General features: G+C 41.7%; 1 protein-coding gene across 4 annotated transcripts in view; it reads left to right on the top strand.

The window, feature by feature from the left end:
* Positions 1–16,180, top strand: part of KLHL15 (kelch like family member 15) — a 44,052-nt gene extending 27,872 nt beyond the window's left edge. For 2 of the 4 annotated variants that reach the window (XM_054974948.1, XM_054974947.1), the window contains exons 3-4: positions 8,001–8,120; positions 11,988–13,353. In XM_054974948.1, the coding sequence (XP_054830923.1) occupies positions 8,001–8,120; positions 11,988–13,097 (1,230 nt within the window). In that variant the 3' untranslated portion in view covers positions 13,098–13,353. Of the gene's footprint in view, positions 1–8,000; positions 8,121–11,987; positions 13,354–13,397; positions 13,455–15,753 lie in introns of those variants that run through there. The other 2 variants (XM_054974950.1, XM_054974949.1) reach the window with 2 other exon arrangements.
* Positions 16,181–26,399: the final 10,219 nt, after the last annotated feature.

Below are 26,399 nucleotides of genomic sequence, written 5' to 3'. Positions count from 1 at the left end.
TCTGTCCAATTTTCTTTTTGCAGGAGGAGAATATGCTAAGCTTTGATCATAAGTCTTATTTTTAGTCATTGGTCTTCTGTGCAGTCCCATGTTGGGGGGACTGTGCAGCGTAGGCCAGTCACGGAGAAAGATTCTCAAGCACTCAAACTGTAGGGGGCACTCAAACTATAGGGGGTTTTCCTGCCAGAAAGCAGCGGTGCCGAGAGGAGTGCCCCCCCTCCCATCTCTCAGTTCCTTTTTCGCAACCGCTGAGAAAGGTTCTTCTCTTGATCGCTCTTTGTTACTAAGTCTTTAGACTCCTCTTACATCCTTATCTGCTGTAAGGCAAAAGTAAAATGTGGTAGAGACAAGTATGTGTCATAAAACACTCTTTAAAAAGTGTGCAAGATGTGACACCAAAATGCTGCATGCTGATGAACACGAACTCTGACTTCTCTGTCTGAGGGAATCACATGATTTTTCTGTTTGTTGGCACTGCCAGTGATTCACCTCAAAGGCCAGAAGTGATTGGGCTTCCCCTCTGAAGGCAGCGATGTGGGAGATGGTGTCAGGCTCCAACAAGCTGGCAGCAAAGCTATACGCTGAGCGTGGACTAGACCTAATAGCCAAACGACCTTCCTCAGTTCTGAAGGCTCGTACACTAGATCCAACGAGGAATTGTTCACCAGCACCAACTGCACCTCCAGCTAAATCCCGCTCGTCCTAGGCATCGACAACTGTCCAGTGGCCAAAGTGTAAGGTAGACACCGTTAAGTGCCATTCACGAGACTGATCCGAGCTTGCCTCATTGGAACCACCAACAAAATCGAAGACAAAGACCAAACATCCCAGAAGACTGGCTTCCACTTCATAGCATCATTATCACCATTACTCACCATCCTTGACATCCTAGCTGATTGAGGAGGAAATTCTTACGGCTTCTTCTACTCCCTCACTTCTACCCACTCCAACCTTACACCAGGAGGAAGAGGTGGTGAGACCAACAGAGGAATTAAACTTCCTTCTTACTGTGGATCCGCATTTATCGGTTCCAGCTCTTGGTTCTGATGATCCGTGCCCCGATGGCAGGTGCATCAGCCCAACCAGACATGGCTCAACATCAGCCTTCTCAGACCTTGCCGCAAACATGGAATCTGTCAGTTCCAGCAGGTGTACCTCCTAATTTACCCATGCCCTGGCTACTGGTCTTATCCTATCCCTCTCAGATACCAAACTGGCATCAGACCTCTTCCTGGTTCTGCACCAAATCTCTCGGTTCTGACCCCCTTGATTCTGATTGGAACATTAGCTCCGTCTTATCAAGTCTGAACTCAGTTACCAGCTCCCTCAGATTCAGAAGAAAGAGAATAAGTGACTTCCCATTCAGATATTACATCTGTAAATTAAGGAGAATTAAATATAAGTAATATGTTTAATATTAAAATAGATCAATTGTTAGCAAGGTAATATGCTGAAAATAAGATTGAATATAAAATGTAAAATATAAAAGGCTGTATAAAGTATCTTAAGTATATGTGATGGTGGAAAGGGGGGGAATATGTAGTTTCACTATTCTGATATATTTTTACTTTATTTTATATGCATTCTGTATATTTTTATATGTTTCATTCATTGTTTACTATTTAAATATAAAGAAAAAAGGAGGGAAGGATACTACATCTGAATTAGCTTCGGATCTCTCCCCTGAGGATGCAGTCAGAGAGACAGCTTCATCATCTCCTAATGATGACTTCCACCTCTTCTCCAAACAAATGCTGAAAATGACAAGAGTCGTAGAACTTGACATCTCTTCAGTGACATCGAAGCCTAAGAGTAAGGTCCTCCAGGCTCTCTCCACAGACTCACCACCATCCATTGCCTTCTCTGCAGTCGAAGACCTTTTGGATATCTCCCATGGTATCTGGGAAAAACCAGCATCCATACCTGTTACATCTTGGAAGATTGAGAATTACTATAAACTGAAACAAGATTGTAGGTTATTCTTTAACCATCTGTGCCCTTCATCACTCATGGCGAAAGAAATCCAATCAAAATACTACTCACCTGTGAATAGAAAGGGATGCAAACTTGATGCACTAGGAAGGAAATTTTATTTCTCTGCAACCCTCTATTTTCGAATAGTAAGCTATTAAGTATAATGTGTTCCTACAACCTATTCCTATAGGAGTGTCTTTTCAACTATGTCCAGGACCTACTCTTTGGGTTATCCTCAGCACCATTTGTATTCACCAAGTGCGTGGCTGCTGTTTTGTCTACCCCTACCTGGATGATCGGCTCCTTGTTGCCCGCTCAAGGGACCTGCTCCTAGAGCACTTCAGCATTACCATACAGACAATGTCTTTTTTGGGCTTCGTCATTGACTAGAAAACATTCTTTCACCCACCCAAACCATTCAGTTTATAGGGGTTAGATTTGATGCTACGGTACAGAGGTCACTCCTATCCCTTGCTCTCCGTTTTCAGGCTGTTTCCAGTCAGCCTTGTCCATTTAGAGGCTGTTGGCAGCTACTACCAGTGTTGTCTCTTTCGCCCAACTCCATATGAGACCTTTACAGAACTGGTTCCTCAGACCCTTTAACCTGACCAGGGACTCTCAACAGATGAGGTTTTCCATCCGTAGATCTGTAGTCTGACCGCTTGCTTGGTGGACACATAAGGAGAATCTCCTTGAGGGTATGCCCTTTGGAATCCAGCTACCAGACATCTCCATCACCACTGATGCTTCTCTTGTAGGTTGGGGAGTGCATTTTGGTGACCTCTCCACCCAGGGTGCTTGGTCAGATTCAGAAACAAGTATGCACATTAATATCCTAGAATTAAGGCAGTGTGTTACTCCCTTGTTTCTTTTGCAGGTCTTACACAACAAAAGAGTTTAGGAACACACAGACAATGTGACCGCTCTTTACTACCGGAACAAGCAAGGAGGGACTGCTTCGATCACACTATATGCTGAAGCTTCAGAATTATGGCAATGGGCCTATGGAACAATGTCCTCCCACAGACGATACATATAGCAGGCACCACAAATGACAAGGCAGACTCTCTAACAGTGTTCAAACTCCACCATGACTGGTCGATCAATGACAACTACTGACGTGCCATATTTCAGATGTGGGGATCCCCAGATGTCGACCTCTTTGCATCCTCCTCCAACACTAAGGCCAGAACTTTTTTTGTTTCTTGGTAGGCACGGATCTCAACTCCCCGGAGGATGTCTTCCAAATACCCTGGAACCAAGGTCTATTCTACGTTTTCCCATCAACACTGCTAATTCCCAAAATGCGTGCAGAATCTGCCATTTCCAAGTACACTGTATCCTTATCTCACCTTTCTGTCCATGCAGAGACTGGTTCCTAACCCTGTGGGACATGTTCCTGGGTTGATTCATACATTTACTGGATGTCCCGGACCTCATACACAGAGACCAGATCCTCCACCACAATGTATCTATCTTCAGACTTACAGCATGGCTACTATTCCCCAGACCACCCTCCTTTTTGAAGAAAGTAGCCCAAAGCATACTGAATGCTTGCAAACCTTCCGCAAGGCCTCTTATGGGCATAAGTGGAATCATTTTACTGCCTAGATAGCACACACTACATTCTCTCCCTTTTTATGTCCACTATAATCTTTGAATATTTGTTATCACTACTAAAACAAGGATTGGCTGGCTCTTCCATTTTCCACCTGGCAGCTATTTCTGCATTTCATGAAATGATAGATAACAGGATGGTTTTCTTGCACCACATGCATCTAAGCAACTTCTCAGGGGCATAATGAACCCTTTTCCTCCTAGAATGTCTCCAGTATCTCAGTTCACTCATGCTAGCACAGCTCATGCTACCCCCATTTGAACCACTGTCCCACAGTACCTTCTCCTTACTTTCCTGGAAAGTAGCCTTCCTGACAGTTATTATTGCTGTTAGAAGAGTTGGGGAGTTGATTGGTCTCCATGCAGATCCTCCTTTTACACATTCCGCCCTCCCAAAGGTGATACTATATTAAAGTTTGGAATTCCTTCCCAAGACAGTTTCAAGATTCCTCCAAAAACAAAGGGCAATCTTTAACACCAAGCTACAAACGTACAAAATAATACATCATTGGTACTGCACACCTACGAAATTGTCCACAATATTTTCAGCAAAATCCCCTCTTTCCTGGAAAAGATGTGGAGAAATGGGCATTTTTGCCCACTGCAGTTGGGAGTACAAACACATTGAAAAATCCTGGAAAGAAATCTTGGATGAGTAACCCACATATGCTCACAATAAGCCCTGAAATAATCTTTCTGCCAGAACTCAACTATATCACATATCAGGCACGATCTCATAAGGATCTTCTTGGTGGTAGCGAAAACTGCAATAGCTTCAAAGTGGAAATCAGAGAAACCTACACTAGCAAAATGGTACTCTAAGTTATGGGATTGCTACATTCTAGAGAAAATCACAGACGGCCTCCTTCAAGCTGAAATATACCCCACAAGAACGGATTTCACAGAAAAATGGCTCCCCTTCATTAAACATATAGCCAAGAATGGCATACAACCAAAAAATCCAGTGTACCAAACCATGATGATGTGGAAATTTCAAATCTATGAACGTTCATGACTATACATCCTGTCAGACATTGCACAACAACAAATGACATGCTTAAACAACTTATTCAGTTGTTTGGTTCATTACGATACAGCTTCTCCTGAATGATCGACAGCAAAATAAAGCTTTCAATCTCATGTAACATCAGTAGAATCCATGCTGATAACCTAACTGAGTTAGCCGCCCTGAGCCCATCTGTGGGGAGGGCGGGGTATAAATCGAATTAAATAAATAAATATTGACTCAACAGACATATAACATAGAGATGTCAATATTGTGCCTTGCAGCAGCTGGTTTTATTGTTATCATTAATGTTGTTGTTTATAAGAAGTTACAATCAATTTTGATAAATGTTTAAAAAAGATCCTGCCTGTACATTTTCCCAATCTGACTTCTGAATCAAAACATTCCCTTCACAAATTGGACATGAAAATTTCGAGTTTTATTTTTGACTTTAAGACTAAAAATTCTGTACCATATTATCTACACAGAACTAGGTGTTTCAGAAAGTCCAGTGCTCTCTTCATCTGCTGTGCACACCCACGATAAGGCCTTCCCACTGCTAACCAATGTCTTTCTAGGTGGATAGTAGCTATTAATGTGCTACATTTAGGCCAAGATACCTTGTCCAGTGATGATCAGAGCTCATTCAACCAGGGTACAGTCATCATTGGCTGCTTTTCTTTGTGGAACTCCACTGCGAGACATCTGGCAAGCTGCTACCTGGTCCTCAGCAAAACCTTCATCCAGCACTACTCAGTAGATACTCATGCAAGCAAGGATGCTGTAGTTTGGATGGCTGTCCTTCATTCGCTGTTCAGATAGAACTCTCACACCCTACTCCATTGGTGAGTAGCTAGTTATACTCCCAATGTACGACTGCACAGAAGACTGACGACAAAAACAGGGTTGCATTTACCTGTAGCAGTTGTTTGTCTTGTGTCTTCTGTGTAGGCACACATTTCTTCCCTCCTCCTCTGCTTAGGGGAACTGAGGGACCTGGAGTTGATCTGCCTGGCAGCACTGTTTTTTGGCAAGGAAAGCCCATGCATGTGTGTTGAGTGGGGGAGTACTCCCTATAGTTTGAGAGCTTGAGAATCTCTCTCTGTTACTGGCTTGCGCCTGTGCAGTCCCCACAATGTGTGCACAGAAGACACCAGATGAACAGCTGTTACAGGTAAGTGTAACCCTGTTTTTTCCTTCACCTTTCTTCTCTCACAGAGGGGAAAATATGAAATAGATGGCCTGTTTTGCTTGAGACATAGCAGTGAGACATTTGTTTCTCCTCCACCTTCCATCTTATCTTGTGGAGAGGGTTGGGGATGTTGCAGTTTGTAAGGGGACAGGGGTCCAGAATACTTTAAGAGAAGCAGGTTCTTGGGGAGAGGGCATGGTGGGAGATTGTGTCAGTGTAGAATCAAAATATTGAACCAGCAGAGACCAGCCAAACAAAAGGCATCTTATCTAAACAGATTGTTAAGATGATACTTTGAGTCAGACAAGACTGTGTTCTGTGAAGTTAATGGCCTAAAGTGTGTGTGTGTGCGCGCACAAGAGCAGGAAGGATGGAGGAAGCAGGGAGGAGTAAAAGGTTAGGTAGAAAATAAGGCATGATGTGTGACAGAGCAATGGTCTAGGAGTCATTTGCAGGGTGTGCTATGTTTCACAAATACAGCTTGAGGGCAGGAAGTGGAAATGATAAAGGGGAAATGTGAATATATCCTTGTTGTGCACAGAGTGATTATCAAGGACAAGGGCTCTCAAGAAGCACATGGGCTGTGCAACTCGTATTTTTATGTAATGCAGCATTCCCCCCATTTTAATAGCCCATGCTTCTCAATTTTAAGTGGAGAACACAACATTGATGTGAGTGAGTGAGTTACTGGGGCATGTTTTGGTGACTAGAACTGCATAATGCTCAATGAAATTACAAACTAAGTTTTAAAAAAGTGTTTTCTCAAAAGCTAAAAAAGCAAATACCTTCTCAGTTTTATTTTCCTCTGATGGCTTCATATAACTTGTGTTATCCTGTTTATAAAGTTCTGTATTAAACAGATGTTAATGTAAAACATTTGTATAATCATATGTAATTCTGCATATATTTTTCACCTGCTCTGAATTCATAATTATCATTAGGCAGACAGGGTTATATCTGTAACAGAGCCAGGAAACCTGTTATAGTAGTTTGATATTTTTCTTATTATGTACAGGATTAGAACAGTTGTTGAAAAGAATATGCAGAATGCTTAAGTTAATGTACTTATTGATAAAGGTATGAATTTGAAGAAACTTTATTGATTTGGTAGATCTTAAAAATTAGGCTTCTTTCTGTGATGCAAAATCATACAGTGAAATAACAGGTTTTAAAAATCAGACTTAATAACCAAGGGTGACAAATATATTTTCTACCACCTAGCCCTAATGCCATATTTCTTGAAATTTTTACCAAATAAATGTGTTTGTATTCTGACTGTTGTGTACTGTAGTCATTTGCAATCATTTGATTTGATGTCGTTTTGATTTTCATGCATGGCATTCTCCTTTTTTTGTTGCCTTGTGCACTGTTAGATACCCGTTTCCCCCCTTTTCTCATCTTTATTTTCATTTGTAAACTATATGATTGATCTTGATTTCTGTATCCAAAAACAGAGTTAACAGTTCACACATTAATCTCTTAATGAGGTCCCAATATGTAGAAACATTTCTGGGCATGTGCTGGCCTACTAAAGGAGAGGAGGCCAATCTAGGCACGTTAGCTAGATAATACTCATTTACTGTTTATTTCAATGCCATCTCTCTCTTAGTGCCTATTACTTCCAGTCTAGCCCTAACTTCTAATAGCATTTAGGTACAGCTTCTAGATCTTCTACAAAATATGGTTGTTGTGGGTTTTCCGGGCTGTATTGCCGTGGTCTTGGCATTGTAGATCCTGACGTTTCGCCAGCAGCTGTGGCTGGCGAAACGTCAGGATCTACAATGCCAAGACCACGGCAATACAGCCCGGAAAACCCACAACAACCATCGTTCTCCGGCCGTGAAAGCCTTCGACAATACATTCTACAAAATATTTGGTGTGCCTTGACAGTATCTGACTGCTGAATGTTGCCCGTGTGTGGGATTTTTAAAAGAGAGAGAGAGATTGGAGACTGCAACCAGAAGATTATAGAAGCTTGGATCCTGTGGGTATTTGATGAATTGCAAGAAGATAAAGTCTAGGAATTCTCTCAATGGTTGCTTGTGACTTCTAGGAGAGGCAAGCCAGTACATATGAAGTAGCGGGGGTGGGGGTGGAATTCTGCACATAGTAACTAATGTACGACTTCAGTAAGAGAACTGGCATTTGATATCATGTTCTGCACCTAGCATAGACCTCCTGATCTAGCATGTATGTGTAATTATTTTCCAGATCACAGCCCCCATGCACAGTTGGATTGTTACCTGGGATGAAAAACTCCACATATATCATCCAAAGTTGTGCAGAGTGATTCCTGCTAGAGTGGGTCGGTGTATGGATCTCCTGTTGATGGTCAGTGTAATCAGGTTTGATAGTCCTGATTACTGGAGGATGGGCTGAATTTCTCTCAACTGATGATTATAGTTTTCAGAAAGCCAAGATTGTGGCTCAAAGGAGTCACACTGCATCATGGTTAAATCAGGAATGTCCACAAAATCATACACTTACCCCTCCTCTTTTCAATTTCACATGTAACATGAATGACTATGTATATATATATCAGGGTTTTTATTATCCATTTTTAGTACAAAACTACAAACCTGTTTGTTGTCCTGTACTTCAGTTGCAAGCTGAGATTTTTGTACAAGCCTTGATTGCTTGACAAAAATGCTGGTGCAGACGTAATGTTAACTCCAAAACTAAGAGAGAAGGGAGACTATAGTGCCATGTGGGAGCAGCCTAAAGATATTATTGATCTCCTAATTGTGGCAAGTTAAGCATTGTCCCAGGCCTGTGCCAATTACCTGTTCAGAAGATGCATATGTTCAGATCTCCGTCTTAGCCTGCTACTATGTGAAGAGAGCTGAGCATCATAAAAAATGATGTAAGTAGATACTTGCCAGATATGAGACTAAACCAGCCAGTTGACACACAATTTTTCAACTGGTAATCAGGAAGAACTAGGTATTAGTACTGGTCAGGAAAAAGATGGGTGTGTAAATATTTTTAACAAATGAATTTTGCTGGGAGTTGCAATGAGTGAAAACAGAATAAAAATGGAATCCTATTTTTCTCATCCTTCACCTAATATCTATTTTTTCAGTCATTTATTGTAGGGCTGCAAACTTAAATTGATTGGAATAATCAGATTAATTAGCTAAAGCTTCCAGTTTATTAATTGCTGGAAGCTAACTTGGCTTAGGACGGATTTTAACTACTAGTGTTGTGAATCAAGGGCACATTTGTTTTAGGTTGGTTTTAGTCTACTGTAGTAGACAATAAAAAGATGACAATTTCTAATTTTAGTACATTTTAAGTTAATAGAATGCTATCTTCGGTATTTTTAGAGGCTTTGGGTACTAGACAACATTTATTTAACTTTAAACCTTTAGGAAAATTATTAATCAGTTAAAAATCTTTGGTTTGTGGTCATAGTATATTCAGGCATAGCATATAAGCATCCTTTTCTGTGTTGATTCTTGATTACTGAGGGAGTCCTGCTGTAGTGAAAGCAAGTTCAAGAAGGTTTCATTTATGAGAGGAGATTCATAGCTGCCATTAATCTCTCTGCAGATGCTGGGAATCTCACTGATGGGCCGTTCCCTTCTTCTGAAAACTTCTGAAAATCAGCGTCTTTGCATGCTGTTATCGCACAAGAAGATGCTGTTTTCGTGCGATTTCGCACGATAACACTGTCTTCCTGGCACGATTTCGCGCACAAAGACACTGTTTTTCGGAAGTTTTCAGAAGAGGGTAAGCTGTGTGGAAACGGCCATGATCTCTGGAGAGAGAACTCATTTTATATACAGAAAATAATTTGGGGATACCTGTGTTTTAGAATACTTACAGAGTAGCTCATTATATAGAACAGGTTGTGAGCTGTATTTTTGTGCTAGTTACAACTTGGGGTGGTGATGCAAGCTGTCCCCGATGTAAGCAACTGTTGACTAGACCTATGGTGTTATTGTGACAACTGTCTGTTTTGTGACAGTCTTTGGTGAAGCAGTTTCTCTTGTTGCCCCTCCTAACTATTTATTTGCTAGGCTTTTCATACAATTTCTGTTGTTTCAAGATAAAGTTAAAATTGGTGTATTGCTATGAGAACTACAATAAAATCAGCTGGAACCATAGGAATTGTGAGTTTGTGTGTGTGAAAAGCAGAGGGTTTTCAGGATTCAGTATACAATCCAAGATTTTGTGCCAAGTGCAATACATCGTGTAAAATTATAGTTGTATGTAATCAGAGAAGATTCTGAATATGCCCTTTCAGAAATCTTAGGGTCATGTTTTCAACATCTGACTGTAGGTACATAGTTAAATATCTGACATTACAGATTTATATAGGTCTCTCAGTAATTGTCTAGCAGAATGAAGAGGAGTCGTGGACTGAGGCACTGTGGTTTAAGGAGTAGCAACTTTGTGCAGCATTATTCAGTGATAGTAAAATATATTAATTAAATGGTGACTAAAGAGATATGAGATTTGGAATAGCACCTTCCTCTGTTGTGCATTCATAAGGACCTAAGAGGTTGTCTCTACCAATATGTCCCCACATGGAAATTAATGCTAGTTATTCTAATAACTCAGTTTTGACATAAAGGAATAGCAGGTGTGTCCTCAAACATTACTTTTTATCACTTTTCTATTCTTCTTCCAGTGAACTCAGGAGGACAAGTACGTGGCTATCACTCACATTTAATCTCATAAATACTACATGAAGTTGATTAGGCAGAAAAAGAGTGAATGATCCATGGTCACCCAGTGAAATTATTGGATGAATGGGGATTTGAACCCAGGTCTCTCATGTCTTAATCTGACATTATAAGCACTGTATCAGGCTGGTTGTTATTCTCCTGACTAAATGGTTAGGTACCACTGAAGATATAAAATTGAGAACATATATTCTCTTAAGAACCAGCAAGAGACATTCGGAAACAGAAAATCTTCTGGACTGACAAATATTTTATCTACATGTGTAAATGCTGAGGAAAAAGGAGCCTAGGGCTTATAAAATCTGACATTTGTTCTTGTACATTGTTTAACTTGATGCCTGTTTGTGTATGGTTGAAATGTATGTAGCTCTAAAGAGTTTGGAAGTTTAAATATATGCTCAGATCAAATGGAACTGTACCACATGATCCTTGCAAGAGTTCAGTGTCTGGTTGAAATGGTGGAAGGTGGAAGGTAGCAGCCTTGTACCAGTGCATAGCCACTTAAGAAAAGTCCTATCCTACTTCTGCATTCTTCTTTGGAAGTCATCTATTTTTATAAGAAGTAAAGGAAGTGTCACTTTTTGGTGAAAGTGTGAACTGTATCAGCAAGATATTTTGAAAGGCACTGATACAATTTTTTAAGTCTTGCTGTCTAAATTTAGCAGAGGTTGTTCATGGATCTTTGATTGTAGAGTTGAAGGTTCACTATTGCCTCAAAGGTGTGTGGCCTAATATTTGCTGGGTTAATTGTGATAACAGAGCAATTAAGAATAGCAACCAAAGAGCATAGCACTTAAAAGGATAACAAAAGCCTTCTGTGACATCAGAAGGTTTGTAAGCGATGCACAAATGAACAGAAATGATACTGTTTCTGTTTGAAACACTCCTTTTTGTCAAGGGAGTAAAAACACAGGTACATAATTTATACCCCTGATCTGGATAGCCCAGGTGACTCTGATCTCATCAGATCTCAGAAGCTAAGCGAGGTCAGCCTTGGTTAGTAATTGGATGGGAGACTTCCAACAAAGACCAGGGTTGCAGAGGCAGGCAATGGCACCTCTGTTAGTCTCTTGCCATGAAAAGCCCACCAGGGGTTGCCATAAGTCATCACACAATCTATATCACATCAATTTCAAACATTAAACATGGAAGAGACACAAGTTATTTCTGCCAATTAAAGGCTTTTTAAAACTTCTAAAACACTGACTAAATAAATTGATGATTCTGAACAATCCTCTTGTGAAAGGTATCTGTAATCTGTAAATTTCAATATTTGAATTCCATTGGTGGGTCAGGGCAAGCAAGAAGGAGAAGGAGAAGGAGGGGCTGTGAAGAAGGTTTGATAAGCTTTGCTAGACTTGCAGGACATTAACTTGTGTGTGATTTGTTATAATGTGTATATTTTTTCCAATGTTTTATTGAGTAATTGTTTGAAATAGATTGCTCCTCTGCACTGTGTTCCTTGGTCCATACACAGACAGACATATATTTTTTGCTCTGTCCTTAGGTGAAAACATCAGAATTTTATCGTTATTCCCGGCAGCTGCGGCATGAGGTGGAACAAGCTATGAATTACTTTCATGGTGTTCATCAGCAGCCTTTGATGGAAATGAAATCAAATCGCATTCGTTCAGCTAAACCCCAAACTGCAGTATTTAGAGGGATGATAGGGCACAGCATGGTAAATAGTAAAATACTTCTTCTGCACAAACCAAGGGTCTGGTGGGAGCTGGAAGGCCCACAAGTACCTTTGCGTCCAGACTGCCTTGCCATTGTTAATAACTTTGTATTCTTATTGGGTGGGGAAGAGCTTGGTCCAGATGGTGAATTTCATGCTTCTTCCAAAGTGTTCAGATATGATCCAAGACAAAACGCTTGGTTAAGAATGGCAGATATGTCTCTACCACGCTCAGAATTTGCTGTTGGAGTTATTGGCAAGTACATCTATGCTGTGGCTGGGAGGACAAGGGATGAGACATTTTATTCAACAGAGAGATACGATATCACAGAAGATCAGTGGGAATTTGTGGATCCCTATCCAGTCAATAAATATGGACATGAAGGAACTGTTCTAGGTAACAAGCTGTACATCACAGGTGGAATTACATCCTCTTCCACATCGAAGCAGGTGTGTGTGTTTGACCCTAGTAAAGAGGGAACTGTGGAACAACGAACAAGGAGGACTCAAGTGGTCACTAACTGTTGGGAAAACAAATGCAAAATGAATTATGCAAGATGTTTTCACAAGATGATTTCTTATAATGGCAAGCTTTATGTTTTTGGAGGTGTCTGTGTAATCCTGAGGGCCTCTTTTGAGTCTCAGGGATGTCCATCCACAGAGGTTTATGACCCAGACATAGATCAGTGGACTATTCTGGCTTCTATGCCAATTGGTAGAAGTGGCCATGGTGTAGCTGTGTTGGACAAACAGATAATGGTTCTTGGAGGCCTGTGTTACAATGGCCACTATAGTGATTCAATTCTCACTTTTGATCCAGAAGATAATAAATGGAAAGAAGATGAATATCCACGAATGCCCTGCAAGCTAGATGGTTTACAAGTTTGTAGTCTACATTTTCCTGAATACGTGTTGGAGCATGTTAGGCGCTGCAGCTAAAAGATACAGAAAACTATTTATAAACTGGTGGGGTAGAAGGGGAGAAGAGGGAAAGCAGATGTAGGGCCACTGAAGACATTGACCTGTGTAATACACTCCTTAATTTAATAAAGAAAAGAAAGAGTGTACAGGGAATGCATCTACCAAGTTTATTAGGAATGCCAATAACTGTTTTTGTATTGTGCTTTTGGTTGTTTTTATTTTTTTACATGCTATTACTGTATGTTTTAAAAGAGGGGGAAAATAGAATCTGTTCTTCCACTTCATGTGTTTTTAAAATCCTGTCATATGTTCATTCAGTGTGAAATAGGACAATCACATGCTTCAGGAAGCATTGGAATATATCCTGTTGGCAAGGTGGGTCAAGAACACATTTATTTTAGAGATGTAAAATTTCCAGAAATTTTCAGCCATGAGGCGTGGGAGGAGAATATGTTTTTCTAGGGTTTTTGAAATTTTGGGGAAAAGTTGAAGTATATGCAATACTTTCCTATTGAAACATAATTTATTTACTTACACGACACACAATACGCCATTTATAACTTAGCATATAAAATTGTAATATTTTATGGATTTTAAAAGTCTAAATATCTTAGATTTGTTTAAGAAAAATTGAAAATACATAATACTTGAGAGAAAATTGCAACCTGCTGCACCCAATGCTACCTTAGCACATGTGTCTTCATTTTTGCCATTTCAGTGGTAAGAAAAATAAGAACTGAAGGTAGAAAATGAACTCTGTAGTAAACAAAAGAAAGCATATTCTTTGGACAGAAGCATTTTCATACAATCACATAATAGCATATTTGGATATCAACTTTATAACAGTTAAATAATATATGGTCATTAAACACAATATAGGATACTAATTGTTACCAATATTATTCACATCTAAACATTCTTTAAGCTATGTTGTAGGAGTCTGTATATAAGAATTATCGTTACTTAATGTTGTAGGTTGTTTTATATAATATTTCTTATCCTATACATTTTGAGTAAAACATTGCCTTAAAATGTTTCACTCATTCCAAAGGTGGAAGAAATTCACAGTTTTTAGTGCTCCCCAAAACTTCACAGCTTTTCCAAACCCTTGAGACGTTTCCATACTATACAATTTGAGTGAGATAAACACCTTCTTAAGCATTTCCAAAGGTATAAAATAGTTCACATGAAGGTTTTTTTTCAATGCTCCCCCAAATTCCCCTGTGTTTCCATAGGACAAATTGAAAACTCAGACTTGAATGCTATACATTTTGAGCGAGAAAAATATTGTCAAACATTTCACTAGGAGTGTGCGATTTGGCTCTAAGAACTGGCAAAAAAAGCTGGATTTCCATCTATTTGGCATAATCTGACTTTGCTGGTTCCACAGGTTGAACCCTTGGATCCAAACCGGGGGCTGAACCCTGATGGGCCCCGTTATCCAGCCAGTGGTGGTGAGATGGCAGTAGCAGTGAGATGGCAGGATTGGCACTAATGGAGCTGAGGCCAAGCTCGATGCCGCTGCAGGAGAACAGTGTGAGGCTGGCAGGGTGGGGGAAGAAACAGCAGGCAGAGTGGAATCCCGTCCCATTCTGCCTCTCTTCCCCTCACTGAAATTACAAAAGTCCTTCAAGCTGCTGCCTCCGGCCACCTTTGCAGCTCAGCAAGCCTCACTCCCCCTTGCTTCAGTAAAAGAGATTGTCAATAGGATTCTCTGGTTTGACATTGGAATTCTCTGACAATAAGCTTGCAAGGGATTACTGTCAAACCAGAGAAGCCCAAGTGAGGGGAGGAGGCTTGCCTAGGAGTTTAAAAGCCTTGGAAATGTTTCTTTTATAGGAAACAATGAAGAGTTGCTGGGGGCAGCTTTTTCAGGTAACCATAGAATTGGACTCTAGGGTCCAATCCTGAAATTTGGGAGGTCTTTAAAGGGCAGTCAGGATTAGGTTCCTTGCAAATTTGGGGGAATTAGCTTTTTTTTTTAAAAAAACCCATTCCCCCTAGGGAATAATGTCCAGTTAAATCCAGGATTCTCTAAGCCAGATCAAAGAATCTAACCCAAATTTCAAGGATCTTGAATTTTTCCCCTCTGAAACCTGGATCCAGATTATCCAGATTTTTTTTTTTGTCACATCCCTACATTTTTCTAATTCCCAAAGAAAATAATTCACAGGAATTTTCAGTGCTCCCACAAATTTTCCAATTTTTTCCGTCAGAAAAATTGAAAAGTTCTTTGGAAAAGAAGTCCTGACATTTTCTATTATTATTTGTGAGCCACATCTATATTGTATATTTTAACTTTTTAAAAACTGTCCAAATAAAATTTGGCAATCTTACTAGAGTAGAACCTGATGTAGCCATAGAGGAGGCCGTTGAATCTTGCCCTGTACATCACTTTTTAAAAAGATTGTTTTATAAAATTACCTGACTTTCTGATCAGGCTTCACAATTCTCACTTTAATATCAGTGAGAATTTTAAATTATTTTCTATTTTTGCATGGCTTTCTTTTTACCATGGTGCAATCGTTTCAATAAGTATGCTGAAATTTTTTTTTTAATTAACATCAAATATTTTCAATGAGAAAAATTTCAGGCTGCCTTTGCCTGCATTGTGGTCTGTGAATAATGTGTGTACATACTTACACACAGTGCATTTTCTTCTTTAAAAAAAAAGGTGCTGGTATGATGATTGCCATCTTGGAGTCCCAGCTGAAAGAGATGCCGGTACTGCAGAAAGAGGTGCAGAAGGAAAAAAGCCCTGCTTACAAACATACACTGTAAGAGCAGGATAAAAGAATACGCCTTTTTATGTGCTTCTAGGAAAGTATGTTTTATAAGTTTATCCGCCATATCTTGACTTTTAGCTGTAATAGCACCCTTCATGTATTAAATTTTCTGGGTAAGTAGAAGGCTTGTTCATAAGCTCATCTTTGGTAAAAGCTGATTAATATTTGAATTTTTAATGCTAAAAATAGCATTATCTATCACTGCTTTTTTTAATGAAAAGGCCATAGCAGAAATGTGTGTAACAGTCACTAACTGTCCTCTGACAAGAACTGTGTCCATTGTCCGTCTTCTGTGTAGTCCCACATGGAACTGCGCACGCGCAGGCCTGCCGACTGGATCTTTTTTCCACTAACTAAATGTCCACTGGGGGTGCCCAACCGGTAGTGCGCATCCGTGGCTATTCCTGCCAATATTATATCCGGTGGGCACCCCTCACCCTCCAGTTTCTTCTTTGCCGCCGACCGGTTAGGATCTAGCTCATCCGCTGCCGAAGAAGAAAGTGAAAGTGAGTGAATTAACTAAGACGATTGGTGAGTTTTTGCTTGTCTCAGGCACAATGTCTGAAAAAGCTCTTTTTAAAAGGTGCGCTACGTGCTCTACGAAGATGACTCGGACAGACGGCCACTCGGTCTGTCTGGAATGCCTTGGAGAGAGACATAACGTATCTAAGTGTGAGCACTGCCAGAAATTCACGCCTAAAGCCAGAGCTGAAAGAAAAGCCAGGCTAGAGGCGATGTTATGGAAGAGGGCCATGCGGGCAACTAATGGTGCAGAGATCCCCCCCTAGAACCCCGTCGGTTAGTGGGAAGTCATCTCGGAGTGCCTCTTCCACGCTTTCCCCGGGGCGCTTTCCCCGGGGCGCGTGATCGCTTTCCCCGGGGCGCGTGAGAGAGACCACCACCTCCTCGGATCCGAGCAGAGGGGCTGGCGCGCTCCAAAATCACCCGCTAAGCTGAGCTCAAGTCCGAAGAGCACATTGGATCCGACGATCTTGAGGGTGGAGCCGAAGAAGTCGGAACCGAGGACATCGGAGTCGAAGAGTTTGGAACCAAATCGACCCGACCGATCCTCCAGCGTCACTCGCTCGGAGTCTAGAGGCTCGGATCCGATGAGGCCGTCGAGTGCTTTGGTTCCGGTTGACTCCGTTCTGAAATCCTCCGAGCTTAAGCAGAGGAAACGCTCTGGAGAGGAGGACTGATCTGGGGGCCCACCGAAGAAGGCTAAGAAGAAGAGTAAACGGAAGCACACTGCTTCGATGCAAACAGAGACCGAGTGGGATAGACCTAAGACCCCCTCCCCTCGGATCCGGTCACCCTCTTACCTGTCATCGGCTGACGAGTGGGATCATCGTGAGGGACCGTGGCCAGCCTCTCCTTCCCATGCGAGACACCGCCAGCGATTGGATCAGGGCTCCCCTCGGTCTTATCATCGGTTCCAGGCAGAAACCTTCGGTTCCGACCTTCAATCGTACCGGGCCTATTCGATCTCCCTGGCCCGAGATGAGTGGGATCTACCTGGTAGCAATTACTCTCGCTACGGTTCCCCCAGACGGGAACATGGCTACCTTCGGTCCGAGGCTGATCGGGATCTGAGTCCAAATCCTCCATTGGATCCATCGCCAGACGAAATTATTATCGGTTCCGGCAAAATTTCTCCGACGGAAGACTTCCGCCTATATGCGGAACAAATGATGCGAATGGCTCGTTCATTGGAGCTGGAGGTATCAGCAGTTAATCCGAAGCCTAAGGATAAGATCCTACGCCATATATATTCAGGCAACCCTGCTTCCATTGCCTTCCCCATCATAGAGGGTCTGGAGGAAGTTATCACCTCTGTATGTGAGAAGCCTGCTTCTATTCATCCTACTTCTCGTCGATTGGAAGCCTTATACAAGACCAGAGATGATGTTTGCACCTATCTCTTCACCCATCCTCCCCCATCATCCCTTGTTGCCGAGGAGATGCAATCAAATCAGAGACAGAGTGTTCATGCGGTACCGGCTGATAAGGAGGGCAGGAAGCTAGACACTCTGGGAAAAAAGATTTATTCCTCAGCTGCCCTCACAGTGAAGATTGCGAACTATTCATCCATAATGGGGGCCTACCAGATATTCCTGTGGAACCGAATCGCTGTGTTCCTGGACAAACTTCCTGAGGACCAGAAGGTCCTAGCCAAAGTCATTATGGACGAGGCATTGCGCCTATCAAAACAGCAGATTAGTGCCGGCCACAACACCTTGGAAACAGCATCCAGGGCCTTGGCATCAGCCGTCGTCCTCAGGAGGCATGCCTGGCTGAGGACAACCGCTCTTCCTCCTCAAACCCGGAGTAGAGTCGAGGATATGCCTTTTGAAGGGAAAACCCTCTTTTCCAGCAAGACGGATGAGTACCTGTCTCAGAAGTGAAAGGACCGCCTGACTGCTCGGTCGTATGGCATCGTCCACGCTAGACCTTCTCAATTCAACCGTTCTCTGTATCGTTCTTCATACTACTACCGGAACCGAAATCAGAGATACCAACCATATCCTCCTTATGGCTCCTTTAGACAGCCTCATCAGCAATCGAGCTCCTTTGAGTGGCGCAGATCTAACTACCGCCTGCGACAGAATCGACGGAGCCCGGCAGGAAAGGAACCGGCCTCCTAGCCAAAACAGTTCTGACTAGCCGTTGACCAGACCGTTGTCTTTGGTGATCGTTTAGCCGAGTTTAGTGCGTTCTGGGTGGAGATGCAGTTTGACAGTTGGGTTCTCGATGTTATAAAGTTTGGTTATAAAGTTGAGTTTGAAGTTTATCCAGAGTTGTCTCTCCCTGATTTTTCGTTTGATTCTTCCTCTCAAAAGCTCCAGACTGCTGTGCTGGCGTTACGTCAGAAGGGGGCAATTACTGAGGTCCCACAGGGAGAATCCCTCCTTGGTTTCTACTCCAGGATGTTTGTAGTCGACAAAAAGGATGGGGGCGTACGCCCTATTTTAGACCTTAGAGGCCTGAATAGGTCGGTGAGACCTAGAAAGTTTAGGATGTTAACTTTACATATGGTCCTACAACTGATGCCTGAGAACATGTGGTTTGCCGTCCTGGACCTTAAGGACGCATATTTCCATTCATCCGGACCACAGAAAGTTTCTGAGATATCTTTGCAATGGCAAGGTGTTCCAATATCAGGTGTTGCCCTTTGGGTTGTCCTCTGCAACTAGAGTCTTCACTAAGTGCATGGCTCCGGTGGTGGCTTTCCTTAGACGTCAGGGATGCTCCATTTTTCCCTATTTGGACTACTGGCTGCTGGTGGCCCCGTCCTCTGATCTACTTTCTGAGCATGTTGACCTTGTGGTGCGCACTTGCACACGTTTGGGGCTCTTAGTTAATCTTCAGAAATCAGTTTTGGCCCCATCGCAAAGGGCAAAATTCATAGGTATGATCCTAGATGGAATATCGAATAAGGGATTTTTGCCCCAGGAACGTGCCTTACGCATTAAGCGCATGGTGGCACATTTCTCTAGGTGTCGTTTTCAGCCAGCATCGACTATACAGACGTTGTTGGGCCTTATGGCGTCAGCCACGGCTATGACCCCTATGGCCAGGTTGCACATGCGACCACTACAGTTGTGGTTCCTGTCAGTCCATGATTTCCTTTCCGCCCCTCAGACTAGGAAGTATTCCATTCCTCGTGCAGTGCTCGGGTCCCTCAAGTGGTGGATCTCTGAGGGTAATCTGCTGAAGGGGGTTGCTTTCGGGACAGTGCAGTGTCAAGTCACTATATCTACGGACGCCAGTACGATAGGCTGGGGTGCTCAATGTGGCCCTCTCCGGGCCCACGGGTACCTGTCTGAACAGGACAGGTACCTCCACATTAATATGTTAGAGTTACTGGCTATCTGTTTTGCCCTTATCACATTCGCAGATATGTTACGACAGAAGACGGTGCAAATTCTCATAGACAATTGCACGGCCATGTTCTGTCTGAACAAATGGGGGCACAACATCTCGATCCCTCTGCGAAGAAGCGATGCGTATCTGGGAATGGGCAGTAGACAGGGGCATTTCGTTACAGGAAGTTCACATTCCAGGGACTTCGAATGAGATAGCAGACAAATTGAGTCGTCTAACTTCCGACAACCATGAGTGGACTATCACAGACTCAGAGTTGAACGGCCTGTTCAAGATTTGGGGTTTCCCAGAGGTGGATCTGTTTGCGTCGGAAAGCAACAGGAAGGCTCCTCAGTTCTGCTCCCGGGGAGGTCTGGGTCCAAACTCTTTGGGGGACGCTTTCCAGATCTCCTGGACGGGGGCTCTCTTTTATGCTTCCCCCCCCCCTTTCCGTTGATTGCCAGGACGGTCAGCAAAGTCCTCAGGGATGGTTCTCACGTGATCTTAGTCACTCCCTTTTGGCCACATCAGCCGTGGTTTCAATTGGTGCTGCAGCTTTCTCAAGGTCTATCGTATCAATTCAATCTGGTGCCCGATCTCCTCTCTTGCAGGGGGGTGCTGTATCACGATTTACCCAAACTGAAACTGACAGCATGGTTCATTCGGGGCCCCCTGGGTTGTCTGACAGGGTTGCAGAAATCCTAGTTAATGCTAGACGGGATAGCAGTCGCAAGTCCTACGCAGCTAAATGGAAGAGGTTTGAGTATTGGGCTGCTGAGAGGGGGCTGGATGTTTGGAATTGCCATTTGGGATCCATCTTTGATTTTTTGCTGACACTCAAGGATCAAGGGCTTTCTAATTCTTCTGTGAAAGTTTATTTGGCTGCCATCTCTGCATTTCATACGAAAGTTGATGGCCGGACAGTTTTTTCCCATAGTTTGTCTAAATCCTTCATCGAGGGCTTACAAAACATGTTTCCTCCAGTTAGAGAAATAGTGCCCCAATGGTCACTCAAGTTGGTGTTGACTGCTCTGATGAAGGCCCCATTTGAACCCTTGGCATCGTGTACCCTAAAATTATTGTCGTATAAGGTTGTGTTTTTGGTGGCTGTCACCTCGGCCCGCAGGGTTAGAGAACTGGCGGCCCTTAGACAGGATCCTCCTTTTCTTAAGGTGCACCCCAATAAGGTGGTCCTTAGGCCAGATCTGAAGTTTTGCCCTAAAGTGGCCACGCAGTTTCACACATCGCAGGGCATTATTCTACCTGTGTTTTTTCCTTCGCCTACAGATAATCCTGAACGGGCTTTGCATTCTTTAGATGTGCATAGGGCGATTCTGTTTTACCTGGAAAGAACCAAATCGTTTAGGAAGGTTAATAGTCTTTTTGTCTGTTATGTGGGTCCCCGCAAGGGAAAGTCTGCCATCCCTCAGTCTATTTCCAGGTGGGTTACGATGGCTGTGAAGACGTGTTACTCGCAATCTAATGTTGAGTGTCCACTTGAGGTTCGGGCTCACTCCACCAGGGCTCAGGCGTCTTCTGTGGCCTTCCTGAAGGGGGTTCCCGTACGGGACATCTGCAGAGTGGTTACATGGTCCTCATCTGAGACTTTCACCAAGCACTATGCCTTGGACACGTTGGAGCGCAAGGAGGCGGCTGTTGGTCAAGCTGTTCTGCAGTCGCTTTTTTCGTAGAAGCATACCCTCCACCAAGGTAAGCGGCTTGTTAGTCTCCCATGTGGGACTGCACAGAAGACGGACAATGAAAACAGAGTTTCGCTTACTGTAACTGCTGTTCATTGACGTCTTCTGTGCAGGCACACAAACCCTCCCTCCTGCCCCGCTATGCTTCCTCCATATGGTTTTTCTCTGGTGGGTCGGCGGCACAGGAGAAACTGGAGGGTGAGGGGCGCCCACCAGATATAATATTGGCAGGAATAGCCGCGCATGCGCACTACCGGTTGGGCACCCCCTAGTGGACATTTAGCTAGTGAAAAAAAGATCCGGTCGGCAGGCCTGCGCGTGCGCAGTCCCATGTGTGCCTGCACAGAAGACGTCAATGAACAGCAGTTACGGTAAGCGAAACTCTGTTTTCTTCCATAGACATTATTATCAGACGTGTTGAAGCACTATATGTCATTGTCGGAAAGCACTCTGTGATAAACTACTGTGCGTAAATACTGGGCTAGTAAAAATATGTTGTTTTTTTTAAATCAAACTTGGAAAATAACTACTGATTTTGCAGTCCTTGAACTGAGGCCTGAGGGCTAGTGCAACTGCATCTGGTTAAGAGCTATTTGTAGATTGTTGAAAATAATAATCACAACAACAGCCTTTGATTTATATACTGCCCTTCAGGACAATGCGCACTTAGTGCCGTTTACAAAGTATGTCATTATTATCTCCACAACAAACACCCTGTGAGGTGGATGGGGCTGAGAGAGCTCCGGAGAGCTGTGACTTGACCCAAGGTCACTCAGCTGGCTACAAGCGGAGGAGTAGGGAATCAAACCCAGCTCTCCAGATTAGAATCCCACTGCTCTTAAGTACTACACCAAACTGGCACCAAACCTGATAGAAATCTGACCTGAAATACTAAAATTACATTCTTCCTCAATTTACTTAAAGTGGCATGTAAAATGTGGACAAAATTCTGCCCTAGCAATTTAAGGCCTGCTCATGCTGGATGAACTGCCAAGATAAAATTCCTAAGAGATGCAACTGCTTGTGTGAAATGCGGCATAAACTGTGTGCAAGAGTACACTGTAATGTTTAAAAAAATTACTTTCAGCATTTTCTAGTGGGAAATAATTGTGGAGCAGGCATTCTATATTCAGAGAGTGTAAAATGATGCATACCAGAAGGACTAAATGCTCCCTAAATGTGCTTTATTAAACTGTAACACATTTTTGTAAAGTAAATGAACAACTGACATTTTATAATATAGAGTACCTTTTTGTAAGGTGCTTTTATTTTCCTTACAGCTCTTAGGATATAAAGATTTATAAAGAGAGAGAGTAATACAGGAAAGCCAGGAGAATTGCCACATCCCCCCTCCCCCCGGAGTATATTGATTAAAAGGGAGGGGGCAGATTAAATGAGATTGTGTATTAACATTGATTGCTTGACCAAACTCACATTATCTTCCACAAAGGAAAAGTTGCCCGTAAAGCTATTGATTGGCTATTGTTAGCCAATATTTGTGTGCTCTGAAATATGAGATTGCATATACTTCAACATCTCCTTTGCAGCATAAAGCCAAATGCATGTGGTGTTCTGTAAAGAACACAAATATACTGACTGCTTCAAAAAATTTCCTTAGTTGTTTCATTAGTACACAAGTAGACAAAGAACCTGTTTACATGATTAACAGCTTATGCAATGTAACTCTTGTGTGTATACAAAACTAGCATGTCAGAAGATTTTGGCCTTGCCATCAGCTCTGAAATGTTTTGTAAGTGCTAAGAATTGTTTTAATGTTGGAGAAACATTTGGAGTCCATCCTGTGATCCAAAATAGCATAGAGATGTCACACAAAATTACAGATTGTGTACTTCAGCTCTAAAGGAGAAGCAAAAACCCTAGTTCCATTGGTTATTTATTAGTCTTATGTAACCCTATACAGAGTGGGATGTTGCAGGATTCCAGGTTATGCCAGTGCACACTGTCAATATTCACTGGCTGAATAAAGGTGTTCTGTATAGCAAATCACTGTCACAGAAATTTAGATTAAGTGAGCATGGTATTTAACTTTTACCCCCAATCCATATGTGATCTAGAACATAAGTGTCACTTGAGAATATTAACCTTTCTTAGTTTGGAGACAGCCATCATGAGTAAGAGCTATAATTGCTTTGTGGGTACCTTTTGAACAATCTTAATTCTGTGCCATTTCAAACCAATTAAGTGAATTTTGTGTGGGGTAGTTGATTTTTGTAGATGGAGCTAAAATGCATTAGCACCACTTTTTTTGTTGGTATTAAGTGTCTGAGATCCCAAGATAATATGCTTTGTGATGATGTGCTGGCATGTCTGTTCCTACATTCCATCCTAGGAATTTAATCTGTCAAAACAAGAACTCAAGTCTGATTCACTTAAAGAAGCTATTCTATAGTAGCTGTTTGAAATCCTGCTTACCATGAGAATCTGCCCACTTTACAACACTAGTGAATTACTTGTTTACTTGCAATGGCATGATGAAATTGACAGAATCACAAGGTGAGTGGTTCAAGGCATTCATCACTGGATTTCAAACAGCCACAATGTATCACTTTGTTTATGTGAATTGGGCCTTTCATTTAATCTCTTAAGAACCAAGGTTGAACATGGCACTATGGTGATACGTATTGCTTCAGATTTCAGGGTGATGATCAATTAGTCACATTGATGAATTAGTCAAATTGATTAAAGTATTCCTGCTTGTGCAGCAGCTAGCATGTTGAGGAGAAGTCTTCCAGCTTAGCCTTGTCCCCATGATGCTATACTTAATGTGGTCAGGGAAATTTTGACAGTAGCGTATTTTCAAACATATGATCCTCCAGATACATACCCTAAGTAGAACAGACCACCTGCTGAATTTGTGCAGGACCCAAACAGGAATATCCTTTTTTAAAAGGGCTTAGCACTCAGATGAAAGAGAGCTCATTAAGTATATATGTCACTTTTTAACTTCTGACTTCAACTAAGTATTAGGTTTTAGGCAATGCTTTCAACATTTTAGAAGACATATCTGAAATGACAAACTAGAATTAAAGTATTGGAGCAGAACATTAAGGATGATCATCTGACAGGCCTGTAAAAATATTTCAACAGTTATTTAGAACTCTGCAGTGCTTGTTGTTTTATTACTTCATTTTATTGTGATAGATTGGTTGAAAACTACTTAACAACCCAGTCCTGTGCTTGTTTAATTGAGAGTTAATCCCAGTGAATCAAATGGGCCTTAGCTTCAAGAAAGCATGCATCAGATAGCAACAATTTTTATTGGATTTCCATTTTATCTACAATGGAATTTATTTTATAACTATTGTATGTGTGCGTGCTTTTATTACCTCTTTCCCATGTAGCAGATGAAAAGAAAAAATCAAGCATCTACAAGAAGGTATTGCTATCCTTGTATTTTGGATATGGTTAAGAAGCTATTTATCAATTATGTGTGTGTCAGTGATTCTTATCCTACTTTTGTTCATAGTATCCAAAACACTAGTCTAAAATGGTATGAGCTCTTAGTTCCTCTTTGCATTGCCTCAATACACTCGCTTAATGTAAAAAGGGAGAGAGAACTCTGGGCAGTGGACACAATTTTAAAGTTGTTCTTCAGCATTTCCCTTTTCCCATTTTTCTTTGACTCACTAGAGCTATATTACTTTTGTTAAGTAATGGGCTCTTCATAAACAATATTTGGTTCAAATGCTACAGGTTCCATTTGCATTAGTGAGTCAAGTGCCAGAATAAAGGAAACCACGAAAACTTAGTGTTACACCCCCATCCAACCCAACATTAAATAGATTTACAGCCAACAGATTTCAATTGGATTAAAAAGCATACTTAATTTTGCACTGGATTGTGATATCTCCTTTTCTATAGGAAGGGATGCATGCAGAGTACATGATACCAGGAACTAGAGTTTGAAGAAACTGCTAACTGCTGCTAATGCCCTTGTAAGGGGGTCAGTGACACTTCCAAGAAATAGTATCTTGTAACCAGCCAATATTTACATAGGATTTATGCTGCTGAAAAACTGGTATTGTATTCTATTGGTATAAACTAGCCACTAATCAAGAGGCTCTGCAGTCATTTTATCTAGAAAGAGCTTGTCCTTACAATTTGATCTTAGAGTTGTTCATGCTGGTATAGTTACCTTGGTCATGGATAGTATTTTATTCTGGGGATTGGGTGAGTTAAGGGATCAAGATAGAATAGAAAAGATACAGCATGCAAAATTAGACAGCAGTTAAAAACAACTGCATGTTTAGTATGTCTGCTTTTTATATCCAATAGTTGCTGCTAGATATAATGCTTTTACATTTTAGGGGTGATGTAGTAGCCACATGTAGAATCACTCTGTTAAATAACTTCTTTAGGATCATACCTTTTCCACATGCTTATTTCATAGAAAAATAAATGGGGAAATACTATTTTCTTGATACAATCTGGTTATGGAAATTACTGACTTTCTGAGAAGTTTTATTTTGCATAGGCAGAAGTAGCAAATTAGGGTCTGAATCTGAAAATGTGCAAGTGCACAGCTTGTGTAACTCCAATAGGATTACTCATACTTTATATGAAAGCTACAAAAACCAATGTAGAGAGAGCTTATGCCTTCATTAGGCTGAATACGTGTTTAAAAAAAATGGAAACCCTTAGTTTTACTATTATGCAGTGTTTTATCAATAGCAATGTTTATTCAGTAGTGTAGGAAAGGAAAAGCAAGAAGCTGAATGGAAATCTAGATAAACAATCCAAGATTGCTTTGGTGAATTCTTCCATAAAACTTTAAATGATTACTTTAGGGTCAAAATTCCATTAACAGCTTCAGCAACAGGGAGACATTATTGATCTTTTAAATACCGTTGGAAGAAAGTCTGGAACCCTTACAAGTGGTAAAATGCTAACCAGGAGCAGCAGCATTAAAAAGTTAGCCAGGCATAATCCAGTATTGGTTCTCAGCCTAC

The sequence above is a fragment of the Eublepharis macularius genome, chromosome 3 (assembly GCF_028583425.1).
Source record: "Eublepharis macularius isolate TG4126 chromosome 3, MPM_Emac_v1.0, whole genome shotgun sequence".
Taxonomy (NCBI): Eukaryota; Metazoa; Chordata; class Lepidosauria; order Squamata; family Eublepharidae; genus Eublepharis; species Eublepharis macularius.
This window is presented reverse-complemented; position numbering and strand designations above follow the sequence as displayed.